Source organism: Pteropus medius, unplaced genomic scaffold (assembly GCF_902729225.1).
Source record: "Pteropus medius unplaced genomic scaffold, Ma_sr-lr_union100, whole genome shotgun sequence".
Lineage (NCBI taxonomy): Eukaryota > Metazoa > Chordata > Mammalia > Chiroptera > Pteropodidae > Pteropus > Pteropus medius.
This window is the reverse complement of record NW_024349799.1, coordinates 5440679-5454754: the sequence shown is the minus strand read 5'-3', so window position 1 is coordinate 5454754 and position 14076 is coordinate 5440679. Positions and strand designations below refer to the sequence as shown.

The 14076-nt window shown below is 32.6% G+C and overlaps 1 protein-coding gene across 8 annotated transcripts in view; it reads right to left on the bottom strand.

Annotated features, from left to right (window-relative positions):
- Positions 1 to 14076, bottom strand: part of VMP1 (vacuole membrane protein 1) — a 106023-nt gene that overhangs the window by 40396 nt on the left and 51551 nt on the right. For 7 of the 8 annotated variants that reach the window (XM_039885814.1, XM_039885815.1, XM_039885816.1 and 4 more), the window contains one exon: positions 12851 to 12982. The exons of the other annotated variant lie outside the window; for it this stretch is intronic. In XM_039885814.1, the coding sequence (XP_039741748.1) occupies positions 12851 to 12982 (132 nt within the window). The remainder of the gene's footprint in view (positions 1 to 12850; positions 12983 to 14076) is intronic. 8 annotated transcript variants of the gene reach the window in all.

The following is a 14076-nucleotide window of genomic DNA, read 5'->3' as shown; positions in this document are numbered from 1 at the left end:
TGTCTCCAAAAAATAAGAGGAAAGTTTTTAGTTATTTATACCTGTAATGGTTATCTCACTATGATTACTAATCTTGAAACTCACAAATAATCTATTAAACATAAAATATCTCTTGGGTAGTTTGGAAGGAAAGAGATGGAAAGAAGTAAGGTTTCAGGAGGCTTTCTCAGGGGCCGATCATCAGCATTTGTTAACATTTTCAGATTAAAAAAACAGATTTTTGAAAGTTCAGGTAAATATACAGTGCTTTTCCCCTCCCTTTCACAGTCCAGTCAAATTAAAATTAAAATCCAAGTTACCAGCATTAAAATTGGCCAGTATCTGCTGTTTCTCTTTCCTCTCTCTCCCTGTTGAAAAGAAACCTAATGCAAATTCTTAGGCAGACAGGTATCTATTCCTAACAGTGCTTACCTAGCCTCTACTTAAAATAAAGAATGGACTCTGTATGTCAAGAAGAACAACAATACTCTATACACCCAAGGAAAATGTCTGAGTATGCAAGATTTATTATAAATGACACATATAAGTAATAAAATTTTTTCTTCTCTCTTTCTTTTTCCTGTCTGAAGCCAGTATCTCCTCATGTGATCTCCTCACATTTCACCAGAAAGAGTTTATTTACTATATCTCAGTTGATGTTAAGGAGAAAAAAAAAAAAAATCACCTTTCATTTTAAGCCCTTTATAATTGACTGTATGTTGGTTACAAGTAAATAATGAATAACATTTATTTCCAGATTCAAATTGGAATCTAAAAAACAAAAAGCAAATGACAATCTGCTAGGTATGTAAGACAATAATAATGCTAGTCTGGGTGAATGAAAAAAGAACAAAAAAGGTTGAGATGTACTTGACTTAAATATCCAAAGCTATGAAAACTAAGTCAGTATGGAATTTATAAAACTGTCAGGAGCAGGAAACTTAAAAGACTAAGAACAAAGGATAAAGATAAATGAAATCTTCTCTATTATTAGAAATATGACTAGTGGGGTTCTTTCCTAAGTTAGAACCAATTCTACTTAAGAAATTTATAAATGGCCCTGGAAAAAGGAGCAGAGGGTTTAAGTTCCAAATCTGCAGCTGAAATAAGAAGTTCCAATTTTATGGCAATAAATTGAAAAATCGTGTAAATGAGCTAGTAAGAAGAAAAGTGGCAGGAAAGTTTCAATGTGGACAAGAGTAAGGTAACATATTTAGGAAAAATCTATTTAAATATAAAATAATAGATAACAAAAGTTTTAAGATATAAACAAAGAAAAGGGAAATGGGAGTCTCCAAAGTAAACAGTTTAATAAAGTAAACAATTTATTAAAAACATCAGCAAAATGCATTGTCAGACAGGAATGTAGTTGTAGAAATCTAAAAAATATGAGTACAATAATGTAGTTGCCCCTGGAAAATCATGTGCAGTTCTGATAACTTCATGGTAGGAAAGATATAAAAGAATTAGATAAAAATTCATGAAAAGTGATCAAAGTGTTTTGGGGCTGTTAGATATAAAAAGTAAATGATTACCTTCTCTAGAAAGACTAAAAAGGCATCTAACTGAAATCTATAAAGTTTTGAGAAAAGGGGAAGTGTTAAAAAAAATCTTACAATACTAGAATGAGAGGCAAATTTAAAACAAACAAATGGAAGCACTGCTTTCTGAAAGTTCTTACTTTGAGAAGTAGTAAAAATACAAATGTTTACAGGTTTTGATAAATTAATTGATGCAGGCCCATATCAGGGCAAGGGACAAAGAAGTCTAGAGTACATGACTACTTTTGAGGGGAGAAATGGATTAATTACTATGCTTATGTTCTGATATCTCTATACAGCACTTTAGTTTAAAAGCATGACAAGTCATGTTTTTACATTGTAATGCCCAAGATAGGAAAATAGAATACTCTACAAAAAGAATTCCCTTAAATACCCAGCAAGAGATAACTACAGATCTATTATGACAAACCAAATACAGTGGCTAATTAGAAACAAAAACACCTTTTGTAATAGGAAATGAGCATAATAGTTATTCTGCCATCCATGTCGTCTTGCATTAAACTCTGATCTTGGGCCAGGATCCCTGGGAACACTCGGCAGTTACAACAGAATATAGGTTTGTATTTATGTGTTAACTGATTTGCAAACTCATGAGCAAAAGCACAGCATACATAGTCTGTTGGTCCAAGTTTCAGTGAAAAGAGCCCTTCTAAAGGCATTTTACAAAAGATATTTGAAACACAAATCTGAAAAAGAATCTTTAAATTAGTTTAACAAAGGTAACCTTATCCTTACCCCCTGCTTATTTTTTTCCATATCTGTAAATAGGTGTGCAAATAAAAAGAAAAAAGCAGACATAAATCAAAACTATGTTCTACTCCAGCAATCAAAGCAAACTAATAAGAAAATTCTTAAACATTTATTATTTACGGCACTTTGTTAATGACTAGGCTATATTAACCTCTTGGAGGCTGAATTTAAATGTATTCATTAAGTGAAAGTCTGGCTGAGATATGGTTAAATATAGAAATGCACATGTAAAAAACGTCAGACTGAGGAATGCACAATGAGCAGAAAATTTTCTAGTGGCCATTCATTCAGCAGTTTGCATCAAGTTATAACTCTCTTAATTCTTCAGTTAGTTAATACAATTATAGGAATAGGTTAATGAAATAAAGAGTCAGAAAATGAAGAAAGATTAATAAAAGTCTGGGAATAGTGTAGGGAGAGGAGTTCAAAATAAAGTAAAAGCTTCCTGAGAAAGCAAATAAAATGAGGCATTAAGAATTCCATCATAAATCATGCTAAGTGTGTTTAGAGTGCGTAACTGCGGGTTCTGTGCCATTGAGTCGGCTCTGACTACGGCAATCCTATGAATGAGTGATGCTCGCAATGTCCTGTCCTCAGCAGCCTCATTCAGCTCTTACAAACACATGCCTATGGCTTCTTTTACAGACTACAGCTACAGCACTACTTTAAGTGCTACCTTTTCTTGTCCAGCCAAATGCAAGTAAGTGACCTCTGTGTACCAGAGCTAACTTTGCTAGTTAGATACAATATCCTCCAACAGAATCCTTCAAAAGAGACCACTTAAAATTGCTTAATCTTGATGGTACTTTGTGGTAAAATCACTAGCCAGCTCTGAAAGAAAAGGCCTGCCTTTTCAAAAACTAATTGTTGTTGGGTGTGGTTGGTTGATTCTGTAAAGAGAAACTACAATAAGCCTTGGTAACTTTGACAGGGCTTTTAAATGATAAAGAAATGTGTTTAACAAGTGTCTCTAATGTTCCTTATGGTAGTTTATCAGGTTAACCCTTTGCAAACAAGCAAAAGATCAGGAGAGCAGGAAGCCTTTCTGTGGAACTCCTGACGCAACACAAACCATAGCAGTTACGGCAAAGCTTAATGCAAACCCTCTAGAGTCCACGTTGACAAATTCTTTAACAAGCCCTGTGGTTACAGGGAAGCTGGTTTCACTCTGACTCACTCCTACTCAAACAGTTTACTGGAAATGAAGAGGAGGGGGAATTTTCAGAGAAGTCATGTGATGGCCAGACAAACCACAGCCAGCAAAGGTTCAACAGAGTTAAAAACAGGTCCCAGCAACAACTGACACCCAGAGTGTTCAAATGGCACTAAATTATGTGAAAATGAGTCCTGTTGAGTTTCAGATCATCCACACCATAAACTGTTTCATAAATCTCTGTATGTAAAGGAACAGATACTTCACAAGGGGAAAAACCATCAGACATTGACATAGTGTAGGCAACTGCAAACACTTCATAAGAAAATGTGCTTAACAGAGAATAGCATCAAAGGAATGTTAAAGCACTTAAGTGAGTGTATAAATAATCATTATTAAATGCTTCCCCCCACCAAAAAAATGCTTTCCCATAGTCTCTAAACTCAAATGATCAAACACATGTCCCATCATCAAAAGAACGTCAAGAAAACCTTTAATTATCCTCTTGTACTAGGCGATGTTCACTGGGTAATCTATTCTATTGCATAAAAAGAAAATGCACTAGCCATAAGAATGAGAACTATCATTACAATTGAGAAACTTTTTTTGGTGTTGTGTTTTCAGTAATAAAATAATGTCTATAACTCGAAATTTCTGAATAGGATAAAAATTCTATTACGCTGAAAAAAAGGTTTTTTTCACGCTTTAATATATTTACTACAAACTAGTAAGGTAAGATATTAGTATTTAAACTTAATTTGGGGATTTAGGTTCAATAAATCAGACCAAGTGGGAAGTATTAATTTATATATCACAGCCCTAAACAGCTTAAAAAATGCTCCCTTAAAATACGATTAAATCTAGAAACTATAAAGTAGCCTTTGAGAAAATACTTAACCTAATTATGTAGTCTCATGAATTACACTCAACAGGAAGACAAGCTATTCGATATAAATAATGAGGGGGGAGAATTCTTTTAAAAGATGAAGGTTTGAGAAATTTGATTTTCTTATTTTTGACTTAACTCTCAATTTCCTATACTGATAGAATAAGAAACCGTTTCACACAGTCAGCAACCTAACATTTTGTAATAAGGAATCCAAGTAAAGTCACTTGGACAGATGGCGTTTAGGAAAGCACACTTATTCAAACCATATTCTTCTAAATAAATATGTACAACATTCCTATTCTATTGTGTAAGCTTTAAACACAAAAAAACCACAACCACCCCCATGATCCCATTCTCTATTACTTCAATAATACTGGCTGCTCTAATCTTTTAGGATACATCAAGGAAATAAGTTATTTTACTTTTTAAACTTTTTTATTCCTAATGTCTTTAATTTTCCTTTTTCTTTGGTTATAAAGCTTATGGAATAAATGAGTTACAAGAACCTTCATTTGTTTCTAAAGTATAGAATTTTACAAATGTTATTTAAACGTGAATTAAAAATTATGTCATTTAACTTAATGATGTCTTCTATATTTAATTCTTGCTCTCAAAGAATTGACTATTAAACTCAAAGATACAAAATAGTTCAATCTTATGTAAAATGATTTGTGTTCACTGCATTTTACATTTTATTATGCAGTACAGTAAGACAATATTAAGTGAACATGTTTCATGTAATGCTACATTGCCTCTCTTAATTGGTATTTATTAGTTTATTCAAAGTAATTACCTCATGAGTAGTATGTGCAAGATCAGGCAAGCAGTGTTGAAAATACACACATTTTTGTGGCCTCCTTTCAAGGAGTCTACAGACTCCTGGGAGAGATAAGAATAGTCCATAAATAGTTTTAAAAGAAGGTAGAAAGTGAAAAGTATACAAGAAAGATATGGTGAGAGACAATTTCCAGAGACTGAGAAGATTTTTGAGCAGCAAAGTTCTAGGATCAGAGGTATTTTTCAGAAAATTATTATTTTTTACTTTGTGTTGGAACTGATTGCAAAAAAAGACTAGTAACAAGGAGATTTATTAGGAAGTAACTGGAAATGTTCATGGAACTGGTGATAAAGGTCTGAATCAGTGGCGGAATGGGAAAGAAGAGGGCAGATATGAAGATACTGTGGAGGTAGACTCAACATATCTTGAAGAATGACTGGATATGGGAGGCAAAAAGGAAATCAGATGACCTAACTTTTATAAATGATGCTAGAACTGCTCAAGGTCATAGGAAGCTACATTCATTCATGTCTACCTCCCACAGACATCTAGTGAAAACATGACAGAAAGCCAAGAGCAAAAGGAAGTCAGCTTAGTGGAAAAACACTGCCTTATCTCAATACTGGACTCATGGAAATAAGTTAGGTACCATAAGGAATCAGAATTCAAATAAATGGGTTAATAATATACTCCCCTCCCAAATATCTATAGTATGAAATCTAACCATCAGTCAAAACTGGAATTTAAGCAAATACTTAGCTTTAAAATAATTACCTAGTAACTATTTCTTAGTAAAAGCATAGACACCCTTTAACCTAGTTGGAGAGCACATGGTAAAGCAATGAGAGCCAAGTATTTTTTTCACTCTTCCTGCTGATAAACTTATTCTACCAAAGGGATAAAAACCACATTTTCTACCTAGTCTCAAGCAATCTTAAGACTCAAACACCCACTCATCATTATTCATTTTACTTAATTTGCTGTTTTAGCTACTGTTGATCCAACTTTTCTATATTTTATTGCTCCCATCAAATTGAGAGTTTTACAAAATACATGTATCTATGAGGAAATTCCAAAGTCAGATAAAGTTTTGGATCCTTGTAAAGCTGATTACCATAAGAACTTTTAAGTCACAATCAATAAGATATAACTAAAAAGGTACCAGTAAAGTTATAGCTTATCAAATAAAAACCTAGTATCTTTTTATATACCATTAATAACTATTTACAAAAATGTAATGTTCAATTTATAACAATAAAATATAAGACAAAACTAACATTAAAATCATTGAGAAAACAGTGTTGGAATACACAAACAGCTAGTTATCTGAAAAAAGAGAAAGATTCCTACATTATACCACAGGTAAAACGTTTTAATAAAGATTTAACAGTAAAGGAATAAAACCATTAAAAAAAAAAAGAAAACACAGCTGAATATTTACTACATAATTGTAAGAGTGCAGGAAGATAATTTTAGGCATTATTCCAAAAGGAAAAGTCTAAGATATTGGTATAAAGAAAAAATGTAAACTTCTTTATTCAAACAATAAAACACACAATAAACAATATGGAAAAAAATGCTGGCACCATATGAGAAAAGGAATCTCCTTAAGAAAGTGGATCAATAAGAAAATGAAAAATATACTAAATATAGAAAATTGGTAAATGAACCAGTTAGATGAAGTTTTCTTTTTTTGTTTATATTTTCAACATTTTACACAATAAATATACTTTGTAATTAGAAAGGTGTTATACAAAGATGTAGAAAATATTTGGTGACACTGAAAAATGTTCACAGTATGTTTTTATATTCAAAACAAGTCACAAAACAATAAATAGAACATGACTCACTCTTATAAATATTTACAGAGAAAAAGACTAAAGGCTGGAGAGATTATTTTAAGTATATATATATTTACCAGTTGTCTACGATGAGCTGTTACTTCAAAAGAACACAATATTAAAAATTAGTATCAAATGTCTACAATATATATGTGAAAAAAAAGCCTTGAGACTAGTATTCATAGTATGACACTAGTTTTTATTTTAAAAAGTTATATATGCAAAGCGAACAGTTTAGAATAAATGATTATTATCCTACTATGAGGATTACGTGAGTGAGTTTTTACTTCTTTTAATACTTCTGGAATGTTTCAATCTTATTACTGTAAGCAGTTATGTAATTAAAAAATACCCAAATCTGGAAAAAAATAACAGAAGAGCCGAAGACAGATTTGTTACTGAAAACATAAAAGAAGTTTTTAAGATAGCTGATTTTAAAATGACAAAAATAATCTCTTAAATTGCTATAAATTTATCTGCATAGTAAAAACCTTAAAAACAAAAACCAGAATGCATCACAGCAATGTATCAAAATAGCTGAGTTTGCTTGGATATAGTAACAGTCAACAGTGTTAGCAAGAGCAAACAGAAACAAAAAATATATTTTCCCAAGCCACAGCAAGAAATTCTTCTTTGAATAATGAATTAAAACATTACTGCTCTCTGAGATAATTTATAATGTGATAAAATGGTAATAGTTCCCTCCAAACTATTCTTCTATGCCCTCCCCTTCTCCCCCCACCCCTGCCAACTACAAAATAAATAAATAAGTAAACAAACAAATAAATAAATATAACTACTTTTCTAAATTTGGGAAAAAGTATGTAGGGATAATCATATACACATACACTGAAATCTATATTAAGCCACAAAATTGAGGGAAACTGGTAAAAAAGCATAAAAGGCAATAAAGAAAGAAAAATCAAATATAGGAGAAAAAAATTTTTTATTAGTTCTTTATTTTTTATTGATTAACCTGGATGAAAATATTGCTATGTATAGTAAGCAGAGGACTAATCTTAAAGCCAGAAAACTGGGTTGAACTTTTTAAGATAGTAACAAATTTACAGACTGTATGATTTTTCATCTCAGAATCAAAATATTGCAAAGAATGAAATGAGTAACTCAGATAATGTTCTATCCAATACAGGGAGTACTATGCATGGATTCATCAAAGTTATCTGATAGAGACAACACTTATTTTTTTTGAAATAGCAATTCTATTTTATACAATTAAATTTAATAGAAAGTTTTTAAATATTGAGTCAACATGGGCCTCAGAAAATGTTTATCCACCAACTCTAAGAAAAAGCTTACCTCTGTAGTTTATCAGCATGAGTACATTCTCTTGCCACAGGAGAGACAACTTTTTGCATATTTGACAAGCTCATCATTTCACTCTTTCAAGGAAACATGTCTAAATTTTTTTCAACAATTTCTCACATTATATGATTTCCAGATCCTTTACCATTCCATTCCTTTTCCTATAAAGAAATTCTGGTTTATCAATGTTCTATCCTATTAAAAATGATATTATAGGAAGTTTCCCACTTCAAGATGACCAAATAAGATCTTTGCCCTCCTGGTAAATTAAAGATGGTTGCAAATTCTTGCATACTCCTCTCATTGAGAAGTGGAGTCTAATTTCCCTCTCTGAATCTGGTTGGCTTTAGAAATCTACTTGGCCAACAAACACAACGTGGCAAAGTGACTGCGCTTTCCGAGGTTATGTTACAAGAAACCCTGTAGCTTCTACCTAGGTTATTCAGAACACTTGTTCTTGAAACTTAGGTGCTACAATAATATGAAGCCCAAGAAGCCCCATGCTGAATAACTTGAGGTCGAAAACCAATAGTCCAGCCAAACTCCAGGCCAACAGCCAGAATCAACTTGTCAGTCATTTAAGTAAACCGCCTTAGAAGTAGATCCTCCAATTCACAGTCAAGCCATTTTGTCCAAATTGCGTATCTGTGTGCTAGATAAATGACTGTTGCTTCAAACCACTAAATATTGGGGTGGTTTGTTACTCAGCAACAGATAACTGGAATACCGCTATCTTAATAAGAACCCCAAAACATAGATAATTGAAACATGAACTCTCTATTTGATGAAACTAGCATTAATAACAAGGGCAGACAGAGAAAAGATTATAACCAAGAGCATATAGTGGAAGATATAGAAAAGAAGCAAAGTGATTTGCACTACAAAACTCTAAAAAAGATCTTCAGCAGAACTGCAGAAGAGGCTGGGGTAGGGCTGAAAACAAGGAGGCTGTAAAAGAAGCAGACTCTCAGGTCCCACTCCTACTGCATGATTTACTGCTTGACTTAATCCTTCATTTTGGTTGAACACATTCTGCAGTAGCTCCCTGAGAAGATAGGAGTAGATGGAAAATTCTGAAATGGTGTTTTCTTCATTCACAGTCAGTTATTTGAATATAGACACCTAGAAGACATCAAGTATGGTCTCTAGACAAAGTGAACAAAAGGATCTGGGCTCAAGACATGTTTGTGTAGGTACTCACAGATGGAATACAAAGCAGGTTAAGTGAAAACCTACATGGTAAATGAAGATTTCTAATTCCTCTTCCACAGCTTCGCTTTAGAATGTCAGCAGCAAAGGTTTATATTCCCCAGGCAAGAAATTGGAGGATCCATCACTAGAGAAACTGAACTATCACAAAGGAAAGCTCTATAGAAACTGATATATGGAGGTCCCAGTAAATAACATAGTCTGCCCCTCCTGTCCCTTGCCTCAACACACATGGCTTCTATTCAGCTTTTATATGTCTTATTCTTATATGTAAACAGAAGAATAAGAATCATCAGGTTTTGAAGAAAGCTCCCAACAAGAAATGGAACAGGCAAAGGAAAAAGACCAATGCCTAGAATAACAAAAAAAACTTGAAAAATGAAATATCTTCAAAAGGTAAGATAAACAATTTCTTGGAAATATAATGCAAATTGCTTTCTGAAAATATATGACAGTGGATAATATTTTAACATTAGAGTTAGAAGATAAAGCTGAAGAAATCACATAGTAAAAGGAGATAAATATTAAGAGCAATGTTATTTAAAATAATTAAAATGATGAGTGTTGGAGGCCCAACATCAAATTAACGAGAATGCCAGAAAGCAAGAGAAACTAAAGAGGATAAATTGACACAGAAAAAAATACAAGAACTAATAAACTCTAGATTTGCCTAAACAAATGGATTCCAGATCAACAAGTTTCATGGGTGCCTGGCAGAATAAATTAAAAAATATATCCATACCTCAGATAAAGAATCGAAAAGCTTCTAGAGGAAAAAACAAAAACAAAACCCAGTCTATAAAGAGGGCTCAGTAAGAATTAGCCCTCAAAAACTTGAAGATGGTTGAGCAATATCTTCCAAATTCTAAGTTTTGATAGATGGGCTTTTTAAAAAATAATTTTCCACTTAGAATCTTATATTAAGTTAACTGACTCTGAATGAAGGATACACCATTTTCAGAATTTTCCATCTACTTGTACCTTCTCAGGGAGCTACTGAAGAATGTGTTCAACCAAAGGAGTAAATCATGAAAGAGAAAGACAAAAGATCCAAACCAAGAGAAATACAACTATACAGACGGCCAAAAGAATACCAAGTTCAGACTGGATTGGGAGCATGGGGGACTCCAGAGTGATGATGCCAATAAAAATATATATAACTGATATTATTTTACAGGTATTATCAAGTGGGAAGTGATATTGAGAGGTGTTTTACAGAGCTAGTAGAGGAAGAGAAGAGATTGAATAAACTGTAAATGACAAAATATTAATTTTAAAACAAAAAGCTTTAAAAAAAAAGGAAAATAATCACAGTGCATTAGTTGGCTTAACAGAGAACAACACTTATACCTGTTTGGCACCCAAGCCATAGCATAAAAATTTAAAGCTGCAAACCATCTTAGACTTATTCTACTTCAACTTGCTGATTTTTATATTGATTAAAAAAAAAAAGAATTTTTAAGATCTTAAATGACATATGTTAATTAGTGCCACAAATGACAGAAGCATCATCAGTTGTCACAAGTGGGGATACTAGGCCATCTATGTTTACAGATGGACATGACTTCGATAATTTGAATATACCAGTGATGCTGGCCTTCTGAGTTCTGGTTCTAGCTCTACTTCTACTAAACAGGTAAAATTAGGGAGATAACGACTTCTGGATTTTCAGTTTTCTATAAAATTAGGAGGATACTTTTCCATACTAACTCAGAGTTAACACAAGGGTCAAATTAGATACTAGAATTTAAAAAGCATTAAAAATGATTAAAAAGTTGTTTATATTAGTAGTAATTATTAGTCTTAATATAAATATTATGATGTGAGAAAGAGAAGCATGTTTGGTTGATAGATAAGGCAAAGCAGATACTAGGATAACTTGCCATGCAGAGCAGATGTCCATAACTCTTTTATTCTATTGTTTTACATTTGCATATTCTATGTTCATATTTGAAAGTTTTTTTCAATTAAAAACTATAGCTATTTTTAGTTGACTTCCATTTAATAATGCTTTTTTAAAAAGGCCATCTATCATTAAAACATAGATATTTTTTCCCCTCCAGAGTAATGCTGTTTTGGGTCTCAGATTCTACCGAGAAGAAAACTATGAATTTATTCCTCAAAAAAATGTATGTGCAATGTAGACACACTACTTACAAACACACAACAATAAGACAATTTCGAACAATTTCATAGGTTAATGAACAAATCTGGGGAGAGATGTATTTTATATATAATCTTTCAAAACTTTTATATCCTTTTTATTTATGTCTATGTTGATTTATGCTGTCATCCTTAAGATGGAGACTCAATCAGTTAATAATATTATTATTATTTCCCACAAACAATAAAACACCTATTCTATGACACTAAAATACAGGGTGATATACAGTTTGTGCTCAGGTATAAAAGGCTTTTCTTCTCCACTGATAAAGGATATTTTTATTATTATTAAGTAAAGGATATTTTTATTATTATTAATTAATTTTATTTATTTATTTATTTTTTAGGTGAAACAACCTCACAGATTGCAAGGACTTTATCAGCTTACAACCCCTTATTTTTTACACCTATCGCACTTGGTCTTCCCTAGGTGATCTCTCATCCAAGTACTAACCAGGCCTGACCCTGCTTAGCTTCCGAGATCAAACAGGATTGGGGTTGTTCAGGGTGGCATGGCTGGCCGTAGACGGATAAGTTTATTTTAATCGTTCTTTCTTAATTGAGAGTTTGCAAATAATTTCTTCTAAACATAGTAAACTATTTGATGTTATTTTCAAAACATTAACTCAGGAATTCTACCTTTTGGGACTCGTAGCCTGGTCCACCTATGTGTCCCCTTGATTATTTGGTGGTGTGACTGGCAATATAGCAGTTCCTTGAATAACGTTGTTCCCTTCAACATCATTTCATTACAACATTATACGAACTTAACTCTTGTTTATATCAATTAGACAATGGCAAATCTGGTTTCATTATGCGTTGTTTCCCTTAAAGTCCCAGAACCTACTGATGATGTTAAGTGAGGACTTACTCTACTTATCAACACATAACGGACAAAGAATGTTTCATTCCCTTAACCTCATTGGCAACATGAATTTACCCTCATTTCTGGCAAAGTGTTTTAGCTTAGTCTGAGTTGTCTTGTTGACTCTGTATTTCCCTATTGTAAGATCACGATAATCACTTTTCTGTATAGACTGCATTTATAATCAGTTTTTCTGAATATTATATTCCAAACCACATATCATTTTGTTTTTACACTGGCAGTTTTCTTCTTAAGAGTAACTATTAACAATTTTACCTTAATCATAACCTCTTTAGGGATAATTAAAGTATTTTATTTATTTTTTCCACTGTTCTTACTTGTGCAGTCTCTGCATGTTCCAGCATATCTTCAAATTCCTGATACTCTTCATCATCTGGTTCAGCACCTGAGAGTCGAGCTGCTCTGGCCATGAAATATGGAGGCAGCTCTCCAATTGCTGTACCCACACCCTATGTAAAAAAATACTGACATGAGATTCTATTCTCAACAGTGACACTAAACAGATCAAATCGATATTTTTCTACATCATCAAAAGCATGTTAAGATATATGGATTAGGAAGGAAAGCATATACCAGTACATATCAGGAGGATATGAGTTTGAATCCTGGCCTTAAAACTGACCTATGTAACACCAGGCAAAATAATATACATAAAACTCTTAGACAATTCCTGGTGTATTACGTACACTAAATTAATGTTAGTTCTCTAGCATTTCTACTTATACTCCGTTATTTTTTGTCAGTTTATTTTTCCTTTTCAAATATTCAAACAATTTGGTAATGAGCATTCACTAGTATAGCTATTATGCAAATATTTTCTAGGAAATCTTATTATTTAGGATGCTGCTTTAATCCCAACACAATTTTTTTGTGTAGAGTTAAACCTTTTAACAAATTGTGGTCAGGGAGCCCCTTGAAAACTCAACATTAGGAAGGATAAATTTTCACCACAGGAAAAATGTTTAATTCTTCAGGATACTGAGGGACTCATATTTCAATCTCTTTGTGGATTCTTGTTTTTGAAGAGAATTTTGTTTTCAATCAACTTAGGATATAAGGATGAAAACAAAAATAAAAGATCAGAAACTTGGTTTGGACTTAAATGGCTGAAATACAGGATAGATTATAATGCAAGAGGTACATAGTCTCTAGGAAAATTCTCAATTTTGAGCCATCTTTCTCTGCCTTGAGTCATAGTGAATGAAAAAGCTTTGCTAGTTCTCAGAAGCAATTTTAGGGTTTTCTGTTTGCTTTGTCCAATGGCTCTGCCTACAAATGCCTTGAAAAGAATCCCCAAGGAACATGAACAAATTCGACATTTTGTGATCACAGTGTTATATTCCCATGTGTGGAATCAATGATCTCCAAGTGAAACTGCATTATCTACATGTGAAACAAGAGTTCTGAAAAAGGACATACTCATGTGTCAAAAGAATAAGGCTATATTTAGTTAAAGAATGAAGAGAATGGAGAAAGGAGAGACAAATACAGAGAAGGATACAGGAATAAAACACAAATCATACTTTGCTAAACAAAGAAAGTT